General features: G+C 35.3%; 1 protein-coding gene across 1 annotated transcript in view; it reads left to right on the top strand.

The window, feature by feature from the left end:
* The window catches only part of Serpini2 (serpin family I member 2), a 33,728-nt gene extending 27,848 nt beyond the window's left edge, over positions 1-5,880 (top strand). The window contains exons 7-8 of the mRNA XM_004834550.3: positions 1,559-1,648; positions 5,551-5,880. Of these exons, the coding sequence (XP_004834607.1) occupies positions 1,559-1,648; positions 5,551-5,627 (167 nt within the window). The 3' untranslated portion in view covers positions 5,628-5,880. The remainder of the gene's footprint in view (positions 1-1,558; positions 1,649-5,550) is intronic.
* The last annotated feature ends 15,424 nt before the right edge of the window (positions 5,881-21,304 follow it).

Genomic DNA, 21,304 nt, shown 5'->3' with positions numbered 1-21,304 from the left:
TGTTGCATGGTGCCCACGGATTTTTGACATCCAAGTGGGACACTCTGGATTCACATTACCATTTTCTCATCTCCTGAAGGACTTTACCTCGCTATGCTCAAGAAAATTAGATTGTAGGGGGTGGACTACATCAATCATTGGAGAAATTGAAAGGATGCATTTGAATGAGGTGATTGGTTCAGGTAACAAACTTTCCAGTGGCTTTTACACAGAACTGCCAGAATCCTTTTAGGTCATTGTCTGATACTAGTGAAGAAAAAAGGTCTATCAATGTGAAGTGCTCACCAGAGGTCATGCTATTAGTAGAGTTTGAACTGAAATCAAGTTCTCTTACTTCCAGTTCAGAGATATTTTCCACTGCCTTCCATAGTAAGTCTAAGATTTTCTAGGAGGATGTAAGAGTCATTAAGCTATGACAATATGAGTAGGCAGTGATCTTGATGTTTTACCTCTCAGAATAGTCTGCTTAAGTATTTTGCCTTTGAAGATTCTGCATTGGGGTTGCCCAAGAACAAAAATGTCCAAGTATTCACTGAAAATGGCCATAGGAGTAAAAGTAACTTTCTGGATGTATCTCAATAATTCAGACATACATAAGCCTAAATTTTCTGATAATTTGAGCAGCATAGTCCTTATATTCCAGGCAGAAGACCGCCATTTATGTTATATTAGAAGGTTAAACTCAACTGTTTTCAATTCTGATTGTATATATTGGTTTTATTTTCCCTTGGGCCTGAAAAAATTGTTTAAAAAGCATTGCATTAATGCTAAATAAAATACCTAAATCGAATGTAGAAGTATTTAATCTAGAAAGAAAAAAATTCAACCATTTACAATTTCTTCTTGTAAATATTGACAAATGCCATAATGGAGTAACATAATAAAATTATCATGGTAAATAATTTTTAAGGCAGCAAATCTCTGCTTCTAATCTCATAATAAAATACCCATATACATTCACTACATAAATTCAAAAGGTCTCAGCTCACAGAATAATTTTAAAAGGTAAGTGCAAAATAAATACATTCAAATTCAGCCATGATTATCATAAGCCTTAAATATAGAATTGAAGTGCAAATATATCTTTTTTTTTTTTTTGGTGCCTGGAATCAAACTCAGGACCTTGCACTTGTGAGGCAGGAGAGGTACCACTGAGCTGAATCCCTGGCCCCAAATATATCTTATAGGAAGTAAAAATTAAAAATATTATCAGAATAAATCATATAATATAAATAAAAAATGAGCAGAAAATTACTATTTAAAAGATGACATTTTTCAACTCTTTCCACTAAGTTGAATCTAGTATTTGACTTTCTTTTTCATTGAACATAAATGTGAACTTAGAATCATGTCATAAATGATCGAATATTTATTGTTCTGCACTTTGGTTTTAAAATTAATTGCAAATTTCTCTATATTTAGAAAATAGTCATTTTTTCCACATTTTAACTTCTTAATTAAAATAAACTTTCTTGTCTACAAAAAGTAAACTGGATATATTTTCTTCACTGATCTTTTTAATGTGAATATCTAAATATCTGTTTTCTGTATTTCATAGGTGTGCACATTCCTATGATCATGAGTCTGACTCAAACTCAATTTATAGCAGATCATCCATTTCTGTTTGTTATGAAGTATAATCCAACAGGTACTGTTTTTGAAGAGTCTTTGGAAGTGCTACCTAAGTTAAACTACAAATAGCAATCTACATATCTGAAATCATTTTTCATTCAGTAGATATTTGTTGAGTACATGACATACAATGGGCATGGTATTTCAGTAGATGATGAGTGCCTGAAATAGGACAGTGGTAACAATGACTTTCTCTATAATGATTACAGGTAGTAACCACTTTGCATGCATATCTCTAAAGGTAGCAACATTTTAGCAGAGTTTGTATTTGACTAATAAAGATGCAGAAGCTCAAAGAAAGTTTATGTAGTTTGCCTAAGGTCATAGAACTGGAGCGTGGTAGAGTGGGGACTGAGGTTAACTCTCTGTCTTATCATGCCTCAATGGGGTGGAAACAGAGTTGTGAGTTGTAAGTGACCAGTTAGGCACCGAGGTCAACATACTTCCAAACCTACACCCTGGACAATTGGTGAAAGATGGTGCAGCTGCAAAAATAGGTGCAAAAGAGAATGTAGAAGACCAAGGGGGTTAGACCGGCATTTGACACAATGTCAACATATGGAAATCCAGATCGTCTTGATATGTGTTTTAGAACTTGCTCTTATGGCAAAAGAGAGACCAGAAATGTGAATACAATAGGGACATTTTCTTTAAGCTTGTATTTGGGACTCCTTGGCAGTCAGAATGTTGGTGTGAAAAGTATGAACACAGGAGAACAGAAATTATAGCTTATTCAGGCCGGATTTTGGCAAAATGCCTTGCAGAAAGTGTCAATATACCTAGAGGTTGAGAATGTGAACCCAGCTGTGAGATTTGGGGTAAAATTCCAGCTCAGTCAACACAGAATTAAGGCAAGAAAGCTTATCCTTTCTAAGCCACATTTCCTCAATTTCCTATTTAAACATAATGTTAGTACTTATCTCATAGAGTTAAACCAAATAATATATGAAGCCAGTGACAGTGTGCTTAGAAATGTATCAGTGTAATATAAAGGAGTGAATAAGTGAAGAAGAGAAATTTTTAAATTTCTCTATAATTACTGGGTTATATGAAAAAGAGATACAGTTAATCCCAGAATCTAAAGCTGTTAAACTAGTGATTTTGATATTGGCCCACTAAGATGTATTACAATCTCTTTTATAACTCTGTGAAACTAATGCTGAATGATCCTTTTTAAAGTTGTGTCTTACAAACAATGGAACAGCTTTACAATTGCTGAAGTTGCATTAACCCAAATTCAATTCCAACAGTCGATGTGTCAGTGTTAAAATAGTTTCTGAGTTTGTCATTTGATCTATATGCCTTTAACCTTTGGATAACTCTAATTTCTTACAATTAGTATATAATTATTGAGTATGGAGTAAAGAAAGGAAAGAAGCTGCACTGGGCATCAATGCACAAGTAAATAGTGACTTTTAGAATAATTATGGTTGACTCTATTTTCCAAGCTGATGACTTGATATATTCTAAGGATATATAGTAGCATTTGGTAAAACAACAGTGAAAATTCAAATCCCAAAATACTCCACTTATGTATTTATTTGTGGTAATGTTTAACTATCAGGACTTAATGACAATTTCCACTGTTTCATGATCTTTTATTAAAAGGAAACTTTCCAAAGTAGAGTTACTCCTTTAAAGTAATCTTTAAAATGAATGGCCACTTATTTATTAGAAGATGCAAATTGTTGCAGTATAAAATGTAGAATGGGCTATTATCTTAAAACAATGTACATTTAGTGATTTATCTATTTTCTCTCACAAACAAACTAAGAAAGCATTGATATAATGAAGATGGGGATTTAGCATCACCGTAGTGAATTATGAAATAGGTTTGTGCTTTACAAAAAATATATTCAGTTGACAATTTCTGATGTATGAGGATAAATGACTTTAGGTTTAGAAAAAACAATTTTTATCAAGATTAAAAATTTTCATTTGGCCAAACACTTCCCTTGTGCAAACTCTATGTTTGGATTTCCTATTGGATGAGTTGTAAAATGTTTATCTAAAGTTCTATGTTAAACTTCCAAGAAAATGAGATTTTTGTTTTTTGGCCTTTTCTTGGCTGAGAGTGCAGACTCACTTTATAGACTTTGGGAAGAAAGTTGTGAACAATGCTACATGAAATGTACCATTATTGAGAAAGTAGTGCATCATGATCTTGAAACTGACATCCACACATAATAAATGTTATTGCATTTTGAACTTGTTAAGGTCTTTGGTCAAAGGGAGAAGCAGGCTTCAGGATATTAATTAAGAAATCTTTTATTCTAGCCATCAACTATGGTTATACTGTGTATTTTAATATTAATAGGTAAAAGTTGTTTCCAGCTGATGGGGATATTGTATATGTATTTTGATTAAATGTGGGGACACCTATTTGGGAAGGAGGTCGGAAGAGAAAAATGGAAGGAATAATGTTTTCTGCCTCAGCCTGCCTCCTAAATCCCTTGCTTTATTTCAAGGAACATTTCACGGATCTGCCCAGTTTAGTAATGACCAGATTGCTGACAGTATGATGACTCACCTCAAAATGTGGTTCTCTTTGGTGATAAAATCAGATTAAAAAGGCTGGGACAAATTACTTATATGTAGTGCTCTGTACTTCTGAATGTTTAACAATTTAAATTATGGTTTTCAACTGGGGAAGTAAAAAGGACTATAATGCAATGTGTATATGTATTAATATCCCATGATGAATGTATTCGTTATGTATCACAGAAGCATATTAATAAAAATGAATTCTTCCACAAACAATTCTGAAAAGCACTTTGTGCCATACCATCATGGAGATACAAGATTAACTGCTGATTCTTCTTTTGTGAAATATATTATTCATACTGGGAAAGTTATGTGCATAGTCCCTTCTATCTGAAAGATAGGACTGTTAATTTCCTTTTTTTCCCCAGAATAATTTTTAAGCAAGACATTATTGATTACAATTATTTATAAAAAGAAAAAATAAAATTGTTTGGAAACTACATCGATTTCTATGTTACTGGCTTTATTTTTTAAGCATAAATAATTAACTAAAAGGGTTTCTCTCATTACTTCAGATATATTTGAATGTTATTTTATTCAGCTTTAAAAGTATGCAAAATTTATTTTCTCACTTTTTTTTTTTGGTACTGGGGGATGAAACTCGGGACCTTGCGCTTGCGAGGCAGGTGCTGGAACCACTGAGCTAAATCCCCAGCCCCCTATTTTCTCACTTTTAAAAGTAAGTTTTATTACATCTAAGAGTATAAGAAATTTAAGGCAACATTTTATATTGATCCCAAGTTTAATCCCTTTCCCCAGTTGAAAAGAAAGGTGAATAAATTTGACATCATTCATTTCTGCTGTGTCCTCTATTTCTTATTTCCTTTTGACTTGCAAACACAGAATGGCTGGAAACAGGTGTTTGCTTTCATGTTCCATACTATATCATCTAGCTGAGGATTTGAAAGTTCTAGTGATACAAAAATATTGTCTTTAGCAGTAAAGTAAGCTTTGATTCAGACCGAAGGAGGAGATCAGGGAAGCTGCACTTTTAACCCTGAGGCGTACACTCCCTGCATAAAAAGATGACTGCTGATGTTTTAGATTTTAGATTCACCATTTTATTATGCTATGTTTGCCTGACTGGGTCTCTATATTTAGAAGAACACCATTCTCTTCACTGTATTTTTTCTTTCCTATGTGAAAAACAAGACTAATGCATTTTCCATGACAAGCTGTTGTAGGTGTTAATTTGTTTCATAAATTACTAGAAAATGATTAATAATGATCTAATTATGTATTTTAGACAAAAGAGAGGACTTATTATTAGATACTGCCTATAGAGAAAAAAGACTGAATGATTGTTAAAATATTAAGAAAAAGTAATTATTGTCCTTTTTTCTAGAAATTTTGAAAATATGGTTTCTTTCCTAGAATCAATTTTGTTTATGGGAAGAGTGACAAATCCTGACACCCAAAAGATGAAAGGAAGAGATTTAGATTCACTGTGAATGAAAACACAGCTCAAGAATACAAGACAAATCCTGGAAAATTATTGATTGGCAAAATACCATGCTTTGAAAATATTTTCTTTGTATCATTTTTTGTTTATAACTCTTCCCATATAAATCTCTATTAATGTAGTTCTGTATTAATGGTGATGGGAAATTAGATATGTATTTGTTTCTGTTCTTTCTATATGTTTCATAAATCCTATATACATCCAAATCAATGAGCTTACATAAAATAAAATGATGTTAGATAAAATACAGTTACTATTAATTTATATGCTAATCACACATATGTGGCATACATTTCTTGTTCTTTCTTACTAAAGAAAGTGGTGAAAAAACATAGTTTATTGATTTGGAAGAAGAGAATATAAAGTTCAAGTTAGAGAAGAACAATTTTGCTCAGGTGTTGCTCAATTTCCTGTTTCCCTTGAACTGACAGATACCTTCTTCTCCTATGTATTACATATCACTCAGCCATTCAACTCACACATTTGTGCTCTCACCATGTTTCAGGGAATGGAGATATCCCAGTGAACAAAGTGGACATGGTGTCTTCTCTCATGCAGCTCACATTTTATTGGTGGCAAGACAGAAAGTAATCCAGTAAACAAGTTAATTTTAAGTGGTTACAATTGTTGGCATAAATAAGACAAAATAAGGGAATAATATGGATTTTAATAATTAAGATCCTTTAATTAGGTAATGCTGAAGTTTTGGGTTGAGTATATGTTCTATGTTGGGCACAGTGGTACATACATAATAGGATCAAGAGTTTGAGGTCAGCCAGCAACATAGATAGACCTGAGCTCTCAAAAGAACACATGTTCTTAAATGTTTTCCTAATGCATTTGCTTCTCTTCAGTAAGATTAGTTAAATGTTTAATCTCTGCCTCAAGTTCCCTATTATCAAACCTATTTGCATTATGTGGAAGTTACAGTTAATTTTTCTTATATTTCATGCTCTTCCACTGGCCTACGTTCTTTGACTAAAAAGGATAATTTAAGCTCCTTGTGAAAGACAGAGTAGCTGTCTAGTTGGGTTCATGCTGAAAATATTCTTTTACCCTGTTTTAGGACCATAGATGCCAAAGCACTTCCCAAATTAGCACCTTCAGTCTTCATCTTCTGTTGCAATTAACTCAGTATTTCTATAACATGAAGGTTATGATGCCTGAGATATATTTATAAAATATATATCTATTTATGAAAGAAAATAAATATGAAATAATTTGTAACAAGAAATGATTGAGAAATTTTTAGAATTCACAAGTAGTACATAATCTATTTGAGATAAAAATATTGACAATTTAATAGCCCTAATGAAGTCTATCTAGTATGTCACATATCACATATTTTTTCTTCTTGAGCCAAAATTGTCATTCAGGTTGTAGAAGAATTGAGTAAAACTGACAATATATAGTTTTAATTCAGATCATATGGTAGAGGTGTCTGCTACATCAAGCTGTGGGAACCAAGAGGTCAAAATCTTGAGATCAGGAACAATTTCTTTTTTGGGGTGAGGTTTATAAAATTCTCCTGAACTGGATAATAAAGATCTGGATATCTGGAAAAGATAGAAAAATTTAGGCAGTTTTCATGAGAATTCAGTGCTTTGGACTTTTGAAAATAAAACATTTTCACATAGCACATTCTTGACTGTTGGGATTCATTTTATGAGGGACCCAGATAGTGGATCAGGTTCAGACTGGTTCCCGTGCATCTGGTGAGAAGTCGGGCTACTTTAACCTGTTTGCTGCTAGGAGTAGTTTTCCCCTCCCTCACTTTCTTCTGCCTCTTTCCCCTCAGTATCTTATGTGATAATCTCTAAGCCTGAAGTAGAAATTCAAGGGGCAAAAAAAATCTATTTTGTTTTTTTGATGCCTCAGATGTTCACCCTGATGGTAAATATAAAGGAGATGAAAGAGGTGATACATTACACTGTCGAACATTATACCTCTCGGCTTGTCACCTCAATGCTCTGGGGCTTCAGGGTCCTCACCTGTACCATGAAGGGCCAGACAAGTCCTATTGAAAATCTTTATTCTAAAGTTATATGATTGTAAACCTTGGACTTTTCAACAAAGCAACACCTTTGAAATAATGCCTTTTGAGTCATTATTGTGTATAAGCAGTGTCTTTCCATCTTTCCACAAAACAAAATAAATCTGAGAATGCACTTCTCGTTAGGACCTTGGTCCATTATGTTATCTTTATTTGTAGTTTTCTCTTTAATTTTGAAATTTTATTTTTATAGACAGAAAAGCTTACTACTGTGGCAGAGACCTTTATCTATTAAAGGTTTCTGACCGTAAATTCACAGTGCAGAGTTGTGGTGGGCAGTGGCAGACTTGCCAGGATTTTATTTCCTTCCTCCTTGGATTTCTCCAGCTGGAGCCTGATTCTCATCAGCAGAGGGTAAGTCAAGGTGAGTGTGTCACTTGTGAGCTCACATGATTAAGAAACAAGTGTCCCTCTCTGATAGATCTCTTTTCCTGTGTGGTCTAGATGTCAGTGCAAGGTGACCCTGTAAGCCATATTTAGAAGCTGACAGATCTTCTGTTAGCCCCAGTTCATCCATGATTCTCTGTAACAGAGCCCCTTTGCAGCCTTCTCTAAAGACAACCAGGAATACCTGCACTGGACTGTGAGTGAGCAAAGTTATATTTACATGACACTTGAGGGATTATATGTGAAAAGAGTTAATTTAATACATTTAACAGGATGTTTCTATAACACAAATTACATAGCATTATTTGAAGTTGGACAGTAGTACCCACAACAGACTTAGCAGGCTGGAAAGGAGAAGAGCTAAGCTGCAAAAATATTTGGTAAAATTGTCTATGGTAGCTTGGAAAGTGAATACTGGCCTAGTATCCACCTAGACACTACCTATCACTTCTGTAGAACTTGGTAGACTTCTTTCTGAACTTGTTTTTAGCAGTGGGCTATGAACAGAATTACTTCATGCTGTGTCAGTTAGAAAGCAAATTTGCCTAGATTTATCGTGTCCTCTATGTTAGTTGAATATCAGCATTTGGGTGATAATGGAAGCCTTGTATAGAACAGAGCAGAGGCTTTGTCTGTTATGGTCCCTGAATGATTGCGTAGGTCACAGTGATCCTATTTTCTGTGTCAACATCATACGTAGGACTCTACTATGCAAGAAATATACTGTATGGTACTAGGCCATCGGAACTAGATAGCTAGTACTCAGCAAAACAATACAACTATGTTCTTAGCTCATACTTTATATGTAGTATATTTTCTCATTCTGGCGTTGGACACCTGTTAAGATAATATTCTGAAAATTTTTTCCAATTTGCATTATTCTGTGAAAGAAGTTTAGGAATGATATTGCTTTGTATTTTCCCATCAAACCACTCATATCCACCATAATAATGTACCTTCTTCACCAGAAGAAAAGAAATAACATAGAGTACAGAAAACCCACTAATGGAGTGCTTTTCTGACTGTCCGATAGCTCTCTTGGTTGACACTATTTACATAATTTTTAAAAAGTAGCTTTCTCCTGAGAGTTACTCACCTGTGTGAGTGTGCACCTGCGTGTGTGCTGGCAATAAGATACCTTATTTAAAGATTTCTTTAAAATAGAGTTTTGACTAATAAAAAATTATGCATACTTGCAAGGGATGAAGACAAAGTCTTCTTAATATTTAAAAGCATATGCTTAAATTCCCCATGGAAAAGTACATAAGTAAAGGTGATCAAAGAAAGTTCTCAACAGAATCTGTAGAGACCAAAACAAATTTTCCTTTGGATTATATATACAGATTAGATTTGAATTATTTGGTTAGTCATAACTGCATGACACTATTTATATTTGTGTACCCATGAAAATATTCAGAGCAAAATTTCTTGTAATAAGTTTCCTACTTTATAATCCTCAATAGCTTATATTTAGAGAGAGCTCACTATTTTGAGTAATACATATATCTTAGATGGTCTTCAAGTCTGTTTTGCACCCTTTATAAAATGAGGAAATTTATTCCAAAAGGTTAAGAAGGCTTACCCAAGGAGTACATCTAGTAAATGGTAGAACTGGTATTTGAATTTTGAGTCTTTGACTTTAACCCTTTAGTGTTAATCAAGGAACCAGTAGTTCTCACACACTGACACGCATCAGAATCCTTAGAAGGGCATATACAGATGTGTGGGTCCCAATCCCCAAGTTTCTGATTTGGCAGGTGTGGGTTAGGTCTTCAGTATTTGCATTTCTGACAACTTCCCAGTCCAGCAAACACTGCTAGTCTGGGAACTGCAACTTAAGAACTACTGAAATGAGGCACAGTATAGTGTTTCCTTTTTTTGATCAATTTGTATATTATACTCAAAATGATCTAATAATAAAACATAAAAGAACCCATCAGAGCCAGTGAAGTAAGAAGCTAATGAGAATATTACATGAAAAATCCAAATAAAAAAGGCAAATATAAAGAGGATGAGTCCTCACTGCAGGAGGAAAAAGAAAAGCCACTATTAGGCCAATATTCAAAGCCAACTTTCAAAGACTCCCATAGTTTCATCCTGCATTTCTCATCTTGTTGGTCATCCAATACAATCTTAATCTCACTTGTTGAATGACTGTTTAAGCTGCTTTCTCTGCTGGGGGATGGTTTTCTTTCCCCATCTACAAAATCTGTTCATAGAAGCTCTACAAAAATTAGGCAGTTTTTGCTTCAAGACTAAGATCAAATATTTCCCCTGCTAAAAAAGCCACCCAAGATGTTCTCGATATCTAGCTCTTTCCATCAACATTCTCCTCCCATCTCATAATAATCCTCTGTGTGAGCAGCTCATCTCAGAACAAACCCAGGACAAATTCTAACTTGTTTGAACTGCACCATGATGAGTTATTACTCATCTTTCTGGCTCACATAGGATCTGGGGCTGCACACACCCTGGCAGTTGCACGATGAAGGGTCACTGAATTAGAATTGTCAAAAATAAAATCAGATCAAATTAGGATAAAATATAAAAGTGTATTGTGATACAAAGGTAGATTGTGATCATGGGAATCTCCATGTAGTAAAAACTTAAGACAGTTACAAAACAATTTATAAGCAAGAAGTATTTTGACCTTTTTCCTGATGGGCTCTTACACATTAATGTTCTTTTCAAGGAAAAAAAAGTCATTTAAGGTGATTTGTCTGCAGCTGATTGATTTAGTTTCACTGAATCATGCTGATAAGGACATAAAGCTTATGGTTTCTGTTTATGATTAGAGATAGCATTTTGGGAAACCAGGATGATTTGAGTTTTAGTTATATAGTTATGGGCAGTTGAGTAGAGGTATGTCTAAATTGTGGCCTCCATCTTTTTTTTAAAAAATAAAGAGCTTTGGGTTACCAATTCAGGTGCACATTTGTCTCCTTTAATTTGTTGTGAAAACCCAAGATCCATAGATAATAATATAAGATAAATGGGTTTCAACTTTAACAGTTGGGTTTCAACTCCAAACAGTTCCTTAAAAATGACAGAAGATTACTTCTTTGTTAAATGAAAGAAATCTGGAGGATTTCAGTCCAGACCTGATGTACTGCTTCCATAGTTAGCAGCCGTTCAGTTTCTTATAATAACTCTTTGTGGTGTTACTATTATCCCTGAGGTCTGGGGTGGTTTCAGAATGCCAACCAGTAAACCCACATTCTGAAGAGCAAGAGGGAAGCAAAAAGGAGAAAAGATACACACTTCTTTAGAAAATTTCAAAAAGTCCAACTTATTCATAGTTCTTGGTGATACCATTAACTTTTGGGGCTACAAAAATACAAGGGTGAAAAAAATCAGGATTTAACTCAAGAGGGTGCAAAAATGGGAATTTGGTAGGCAAAACAAGATCTCTGCCATAGCACTCAAATCCATACTTCACCAAAATAAATAATAAAAGAAAATATCCAACATTCTGCTCAAGATAACATAAAATTTATAATATATTCACAATTATTTTTCCAAATATTTTTCTCTTCTCCCCACCTTTTCCAGTTTTCATTATTTATAGTTATAGGACCTATTTTTGAGTTCTTGTCAGCTATATCTATTATTGCTGACATTATGAGTTGTTTTTCTATTGACCGTTATTTATTTATGGACTACATTTCTGTTCCTTTTTATATGTAATAATTTTGTTGTGGAGCTGGATTCTTTTTTTACTATCGATTGATATGTGTAGTTCTGAATTTTGTTGTTTGTTTTTAGAGAGAATTTAGCTTTGCGTTAGTAGCCAATGAAATTAATTTCTATAAACCTGGTCAAAGACAGAAAATTCCCTCAAATACAGAACATAATAACAAAAGGAAAGATGTCTTTTGAAGGTAATTGGATTACACTTGAGAGAACTTTTGGAAACCACTCACCAAAATTCATTTTTCTATTGATTATTAAAAGTCAATTTAGAAAGTTATTTAATTCTAACCCTATTTTTTCTCACTTTGCCTCCTCATTGGCATCACTCATTGGGAAAAAATAGAAAAACTTTGGAACTCAAGAGGGACTGTGGAGGTATGCATTTCCTCTAGTTACCTGTGCAATGGCTCACTGCCATCCAGGCAGTATCCTTCTTAAGTCATATTCCCTGCCTCTATGTCAACTTGGAGGGTTATGCATTTCTATAATGGAGAAGAGAGCAAGGAGATAACTTCAGATATCATGGTAAATAATGGATAAGTAATGGAACTAATCACCTAAGAAAAGGCAAAATATATTTAAATGAGTGTTACTCTTACACATTTTTAAAAGATAATAAGAAGGGAAAATTTTACCTGATAAATGTATCTAGAGATTTTTAAAGACAGATAATTTGTAAATTGGGGTGTTTGAACTTTCACAAATATTCCAAATGGTGGCATATATTCTAATTTTTTAGTAGTTTGTAGAATTCTATAATTTGATCTTGACTAAATTATATCAGAATGTTAGGATAAAAAAATATCTAACCAGAAAAAAGCTAGATGCATTCAAATTATATACATGAGCATTCAGAGGGAAAAATAATGTGAATAACCTAAGATATTTATGTAAAGTCAGTTAGTAATTGACCATTTTTATTAACATGATGATGAAAATTTATATACCAATTTACTGTATATGTTGATTTATAAGCTTTTAAAGATTTGATTTGTTTCACTAAAGTATTTCACATATTAATAAATTTAAAATAGGGATGTGCCTTCTCCTCTAGAAGGTTTTGTATGACATCCTCAAATGTACACATTTGGTCAGTACAGTAAAAGCCACACTAGTTTTTTTTCTAAACATGTATTACTTTTTTACTTTTTGATGATTGTTAGGCTAATGTCATTATATATTGTACAACAGTACTTTTGAAAGTTTGGTCTGACAGTTTCTAGGGGTCTGCAATTCTAATGAGGCCAAACTTTACAGATTAAGAATAAGAAATATTTTACCCATCTATCTCTCTCTCTCAGTCTCTCATGAACAACCACTAGAGTTTCAGTAATCTATCAAGTGCATGATATTAAGATAGACTGAATGCATATGTATATATGAGATTATAGATATGTTCTACTAAAAAGACACACAGATATGAAAAATATAAAGAAATGCCATTCTCCTTTGAGATTATTCTTAACTTGGAAAACAGGAGGGTTTTTTTGTTGTCATTGGAAGAATGCTATTTATGTTTATGTTAACCTACAATGAGTTATAGCTACTTTAAAATTAATTGGTATAAATATATTATAAATTAGTTTTATCTTCTAATATGACAAATGTCTTAACATTTTGACATGCTTAATGATTTTTAAGCATGTAAGTACTTCTTGAGGCCAAAAAGTTTGCAAAGCCTTGGTATGTATTTATTTCATTTGTTTATTGCAGAACTGAAGGTTGAACCCAGGGCTTCACCCATGCTAGGTAATTATACTACCACTGAGCTACATCCCTAGCCCTTGGTGTGTATTTATATGATTCACATTGACATTAGACAGTTAAACATTACAGTAATAATCTGTTGATGGAAGGAAAGCAGAAGTGGAAGTATGAGTCTGGGATAGCAAGAGTGAATGGCGCTATGAAACAGGCACACCAAAGGCTTAAAGATGTCTTCACAACATGGATAAGGACTTCAAGTACTACAGGACCAAAAAACCTTTACTCTCACATCACAAAAGGAGGCAAAATAGCTGTAAAGACTTCTACATGACTAAAGGACTGTTAGGAGAGACCAGAATATAGTCACAGGGAGGGACACATTCAATCAATAAGATTTTTAAAAAGTTTCCCTTGAGGGTATATAAAATCATAGAAATTGTTTCTAAAGAACAGGCATTAAGAGAAAAGCCAGACTCATTTCTTTTCCCAGTGTTTACAGAGATCTTTATAAGGCAAATTTGACATTTAAGCAATGTTTAGTCAAGGCTTTTTGGATACAGAAACTCACTATTGCATATACAGGAAAGTGGAATTTATTTGAAGATACAGAGTTATTTGATTACCAAGTAAAATGTGTAGCAGGCTCCAGCTGGGGAGTGAATTGGGGACCAGAACATGGAATTAACTAAAAGTAAGTTCCCAGAAGGTTACTAAATGTTCTCCTTTTTGAACAACACTATGATTTTCCATATGTGCTTCTCCCTTGGTCCTGATAAATTCATTTACTTCTGAAGGTGGGCTTTCTTGGTGCTGCATGCATGTAGCAATATAACCCATGTAAGTTCCCATGTTTGTAAGCCAAGCCACATGCAGAGGCTGGCTAGAATCATTGAATTTCAGCACAAATACTTTGAATAAACTTGTCCAATCTGGGGTATACATATAACCCTGATCAAAGCTTTGGGGTCCTAAATGCTCTTGAAAGAACACATTAATTTTCAGAAAATGTCTTGTAAGCTGAACAAACATTACTGTGTACTACAAATGAGATATTTAAATACACCTCTAAAATTTCTACTTATCTCCAGGTAACTTATTATTATTATTTTTAACCCAGGTCTCAACTAATTCTTATTTCAGCACATAAATCATTACAGCTTTAGTAAATCTTGTAAATACCCCTTTATATGACATTTTAGGTAACTGTTTTGGTAGTAACATCCTGAGTCATTTCTCTTCCATGCCCCTTTCCCATGCTACCCTCCCTTGGGGCCAGCTGACTATGGACTGAAACCTCTACAAACTATAAGCCAAAATAAACCTTTTTTCCTCTAAATTATGTATGTCAGGGTGGGGCCAAGTGGGGCTGAGTGGTTGCAGGCTGACCAGTCCCTGCTTGCTCGGGCTTGCTCCACCAGTTTACCACCAGCCACCAGGACAGGGTGAGGAGGACCCCGCCCAGGGCAGGCCCACCAGCTGACCACTTGGCCTCCCAAGTGCCTCCAACAATAACTCCACCCCTGGCCTCTGGCCTTTTGGCTGTGCAGCTATTTGGTTACACACTGCTGCAGAGGCCCAGGGGGACAAAAGGCATTGTCCTGAGCTCCAGAAGGAAACAACAGAGAGAGTGGCTATCTCAGGCTGCCTGATGAAAAGCCCACTGGAAAAGTGAAGGGAATCTCTGCAATAAAGGTACACCAGAATACGGTGACTGGTAAGTTGGAGGGACTATCAGCTCCCATTGGAAACTGGACTTTCTTTAGGGGAAAAGCAGCTGAAACCTGCAGTAGAAACTTGCAGAGTGCAACCCTGCAGGAGGACAGGGAGCTCAACTTGGGATTTGCAACCAGAAATCTACCTGAATCTCACGGGTCTGGGACTGGCTTACTGAGACTCATTGACTAATAACTGCCCACTGCTGCCCACATTGTCTATTGTGACAGCAGAGACACACCTTGAAAGAGGCTCTTTATTTTGTAAAGGTGATAGATTAATAACTACCACAAATTGTCATTCTTTAAGAGGTATTTGATGCTATGGCATTGCTAATTGTATGACTTGGGCTAAGGTGTCATGATTGATATAAACAGTTTTCCTTCCTGGTATAATGAAAATGAGATAGCCTCAGAGTCATTAAAGACTCAAAACCTAAAGACTAGCTATATCCGCTAGACACCTCTGAGAAGCAATCATTTCCATGAGGGTTTTAAATAGATCAACAAAGATACTTACAATAAACAACTTCATAATATCAACCCAGGAACTAAACCAGGGACAGTACCAAAAACAAAAATGAGAAGACATTTAAGCAAGTCACAAACCCAGACTTCCACCCCACAAAAGGTAATTTCTGGGAGAAATGAGGAGCAAAAGTCTGATAATCAACGACCTGGACACCCTGAACTGATAGCACAGGAAGTGACAAAACAGAAGAATGAGACTCTAGAAAAATTCAAAGCAGAAATAATCTCACAGATAACTACAGAGTTGATGAGCAGAGTGAAAGACATGATAAGAGGCTCTAGAACAGAAAATGATAAAAAAAGTAGATGAGCTCAGAAACATGCTGGGAGCCAGGAATGCCCAGTATAAGAAAGAAATGGAAACCATGATCACCCAATATAAGAAAGAAATGGAATCCATGAAACAGATTCAAACAGATATTCAGGACATTAAAAACTCCATTGAAAGCATGCAGAGCAGATTAAGAGAATCTGAAGATAGAATGTCAGATATAGAAGACAGGATTGTGGTGAAGGACCATGAAAACAGAGATTTCTTAAAAATAGTAAGGGACCATGAGAAATCAATTCAACAGCTGCTAGATGATGCAAAGAAGAATAACATAAGACTGATAGGAGTCCACGAAAAAATAGGAGAAAGAACAATTGACATAAAAAAACTGTTCACAGAAGTAATAGTAGAAAAGTTCCCAGGCAGAGGAGGAGAATTGGACCTACAGATAGGCAAGGCATATAGAACTCCACCCAGCCATGATAAAAAAAAAATCTACACCTAGGCATATAATTGTCAAGATCCCAGAAACCCAAGAGAAAAACAAAGTCCTACAGGCAGTTAGAGAAAAGAAACAAATCACCTATAAAGGAAAGCCCATCAGAATCATGGCAGACTTCTCAACACAAACCCTCAAATCAAGGAGAGCCTGGAGTGAAGTATTTCAAGCCCTAAAAGAAAATAACTTCCAATCTAGACTATTGTATCCTGCAAAATTATCTTTCAAAATTGATGGGGAAATTAGATACTTCCATGACAAAGAACACCTGAGAAATTTCATGAACACCAAACCAGCACTCCAAACAGTCCTAAGCAATATCCTAGAAAAAGGCAATGAAGGTCACAACTCCATGAGACTCAACAGAGGGAAGCCACCAGACAAGGTAAGAAACTAAAGGGAAGGGGAGAAAAAGAAATAAGATCCAACAACATTAAAACATCATGACAAGGATGAGTCAATATCTCTCAATTATAGCTATCAATGTTAATGGCCTCAATTCACCAATCAAAAGAAGTAGACTGACAGAATGGATTAAGAAGCAAAATCCAGCAATATGCTGCATACAAGAAACACACCTAACTCAAAAACAAATTCATAGACTGAAAGTAAAAGGATGGAAAACGGCTCTCCATGTGACAGGAACCCAGAAAAATGCAGGGGTAGCAATCTTATTTGCAGACAAAGTAGATTTCAAACCAAAACTAATTAAGAGAGACAAAGATGGTCATTCCATCCTTGTGAAGGGAACAATCCAAGAGGAAGACATGACAATCCTAAATATATATGCACCAAATACGAATGCCCACAACTATACAAAACAAATATTAATGGACATGGAAAACCAAATAAGCACTAATACAGTTGTGGTGGGGGACCTCAATACCCCACTACCCCACTATCACAAATAGACAGATCATCTAGACAAAAAATTAACAGTGAAGTTCTAGAACTGAACCAAGCTATTGAACAAATGGACTTAATAGATATTTACAGAGTGTTCCACCCCACAAAATCAGAATACACATTCTTTTCAGCTGCACACAGGTCATTCTCCAAAATATACCACATGCTAGCTCACAGAACATGTCTAAGTCAATGTAAAAGAATTGAAATTACCCCCTGTATATTATCAGACCACAATGTGTTGTACCCAGTGAGAGAGAACCAACCAGAGACCGATATTAAATCCACACAGGAGTTTATTACCGGCCAGGACCCGAGCTGAGCATTGGACTTGAGCTTCAACTGGGGGTTGACAAACATGTTTTATACACCTTTGAGACCAACAGTTTCTAGGCCCCCCCTATGGGATAGAACTAGTAAATCAAGCAAAAGGTACAGAAGTAGAATGCGCAGCTGTTAGAACATTTGTAAAACAATAGTTGATTAATTGTTGTTTTTAAGAGACTCTCTAAGGGGAAGAGGTTTCTAAGCTTCCTCCTTCTGAGTTCATCTAAAGGGCAGGCAGGTGGGTCAAGCAGCAATATGGAGTCTATCTTGCTAACAAGGCTCCTTCACAATGCAATAAAATTGGAGATCAATAACATGAGAAACTGCAAAACTCCCACAAACACCTGGAAATTAAATCACACCCTGCTGAACAACCAATGGGTCACAGAGGAAATTAAAGAAGAAATTAGACAGTTTCTACAAGTAAATGATGAGGCCAGTACAACATTTTGGAATCTATGGGACACAGTGATAGCAGTTCTACATGGGAAATTCATAGCAGTGAATGCCCATATTAGGAAAACAGACAGAACTCAGATAAATAATGTAATGCACAACCTCAAACTCCTAGAAAAAGAAGAGACTAACAAACCCAAAGCCCACACAAGGAGGAAATTATAAAGATCCGAGTAGAAATCAATGCAGTGGAGACTAAGAGAATGATACAAAAAATTAATGAATCAAAGAGTTGGTTTTTGGAAAGAATAAATAAAATCAATAAACCTTTAGCCAACCTTATCCAAAAAAGGAAAGAAAAGACTCAAATCCATGCAATTAAGAATGAAAAAGGGGAAGTCACAAAAGAACCAGCAGAAATCCAGAGGATCATCAATACCTACTTTGAGAACCTGTACTCTAACAAAATGGAAAACACAAAAGAAATGAACAGATTTCTAGATACATACAAATTGCCAAAGTTAAATGAAGAAGATATAGAAATTCTAAATACCCCAATGACAGTGAGTGAAATTGAAAATGTAATAAAAAATTTACCAACAAAGAAAAGCCCAGATCCTGATGGCTTCACTGCTGAATTCTACAAGACATTTAAAGAAGAACTAATGCCATTACTCTTTAAACTCATCAGGGAAATTGAAAGGGAAGCAAGCCTTCCAAACTCATTCCTGGAATCAAGTGTGACTTTGATTTCAAAACCAGGGAAAGACCCAACCCAAAAAGAGAACCACAGACCAATCTCCCTAATGAACATAGATGCAAAAATCGTCAACAAGATACTGGCAAACAGAATACAGAGGGTCATCAAGAAGATCATACACCCTGACCAAGACAGATTTATCCCAGGGATGCAAGGATGGTTCAACATTCATAAATCAATAAATGTAATACACTATATTAACAGAGTCAAGGACAAAAACCATATGATCATCTCAATAGATGCAGAAAAGACATTTGACAAAATCCAACACCCATTCATGATAAAAACCCTACAGAAAATTGGAATAGAAGGTCTTTATCTCAACCCGATTAAGGCTATCTAGGAAAAACCAACAGCCAACATCATACCAAATGGTCAAAACCTGAAAACTTTCACGCTAAAATCAGGAACAAGACAAGGATGCCCACTATCACCACTCCTGTTCAATATAGTTCTGGAAACATTAGCTACAGCAATTAGACAAGAGAAAGAAATAAAAGGGATAAAGATAGGAAAGGAAGAAGTTAATCTCTCATTATTTGCTGATGATATGATACTTTACATAGAAGACCCAGAAAACTCTACCAAAAGACTTGTAGACTTAATTGACAGATTCAGTAGAGTAGATGGATATAAGGTCAACGCTCACAAAACAATAGCCTTCTTATACACAAATAGCAGACTCATTGAGAGAGAAATTAGGGAAACAATTCCTTTTACAACAGCATCCAGAAAAATGAAATATCTAGGAATCAATCTAACAAAGGAAGCAAAAGACCTCTACACTGAAAATTACATCACCTTGAAAAAGGAGATCGAGGAGGGTATAAGAAAATGGAAAGACATCTCTTGTTCCTGGGTAGGAAGAATCAATATAGTGAAAATGGCCATACTTCCAAAACTGCTATACAAATTTAATGCAATGCTGGTTGAAATTCCAAAAATATACTACTTCACAGAGGTAGAAAAAACAATCCAAAAATTCATTTGGAACCAGAAGAGACCTAGAATAGCAAAAGCACTTCTGCACAACAGAGACATGGCTGGGGATATCACAATACCCGACTTGAAGCTATACTACAAAGCTACTGTGATAAAAACAGCATGGTACTGGCAAAGCAACAGACCTGAGGATCAGTGGAATAGATTAGAAGATGCAGAAACAACTTCAGACATACTCAGCCACCTCATCTTTGACAAAGGAGCCAACCACCCCCATTGGAGAAAAGATAGCCTATTTAATAAATGGTGTTGGAAAAACTGGATTTCAACCTGTCAGCGATTAAAACTAGACCCATTTCTATCACAATGTGCTAAACTAAGATCTAAGTGGATTAAAGATCTAAATATTAAGACAGAAACACTAAACTTGCTGGAAGATAAGTTAGGTAGAACTCTTGAAGATATTGGCATAGGAAAAGACTTTATATGCAAAACCTCAGTAGCACGGGAACTAGCAGAAAGAATCAACAACTGGGATTTCATCTTATTGGAAAGCCTCTGCACTGCAAGAGAAACCACCAACAGAGCTAACAGACAACCTACAATGTGGGAAAAAATTTTTAGCAGCTGTAACTCAGACAAAGGGCTACTATCTAGAATATATAAAGAACTGGAAAAAATCAGACCCCCAAATTCAAAGACCCAATTCAAAAATGGGCATCTGAAATGAACAGGCGTTACTCAGGCAAAGAAGTAAAAGTAGCAAAAAAAATATGAAAAAATGTTAGACATCACTGGTCATTCAAGAGATGCAGATGAAAACAACACTGAGATTCCACCTCACCCCACAATGAATGGCTGCTATCAAGAAATCAACCAATAACAAATGCTGGCAGGGGTGTGGAGAGAAAGGAACCCTTCTCCATTGTTGGTGGGAGTGCAGACTGGTGCAAACAGTATGGAAATCAGTGTGGAAATACCTCAGAGAACCGGGCTGGAGGTCCCATTTGACCCAGCTATTTCCCTGCTGGGTATTTTCCCAAAAGAATTAAAAGAATCATACCACAGTGATATATGTGTACCCATGTTTATTGCGGCACCGTTTGTAATAGCTAAAGCTTGGAAACAGCCCAAGTGCCCATCAACTGGAAACCGGATAAAGAAGATGTGGGGATTTTTTTATAAAATGGAGTACTACTCAGCCATAAAGAATGAGAAACTAGAGTCATTTATAGCTAAATGGATGCATATTGAGGCCATACTCTTAAGTAAAATAAATAGGACACACATGTGTAAATACCAAATAGTTTCTCTAGTGTGAGAAACTGAGAGTGTAAATAAGGACTAAAAGGATTAATAACTAGTAAATGATACTTTGAAATTGGAAAAGGTCCAAAGGTGTAGGGGTGGTGGGAGGGGAAGGGGAAAGGAAAGAATGGAAAGGAAAAATTATGAGAAAAGAAAAAAAAAGGAAACCAAGTA

Source organism: Heterocephalus glaber, unplaced genomic scaffold (genome assembly GCF_053883595.1).
Source record: "Heterocephalus glaber isolate CG9 unplaced genomic scaffold, H.glaber_assembly_v1.0 deba00001504, whole genome shotgun sequence".
Classification (NCBI taxonomy): domain Eukaryota; kingdom Metazoa; phylum Chordata; class Mammalia; order Rodentia; family Bathyergidae; genus Heterocephalus; species Heterocephalus glaber.
The sequence above is the reverse complement of the archived record's forward strand: the minus strand, read 5'-3'. Positions and strand labels throughout refer to the sequence as shown.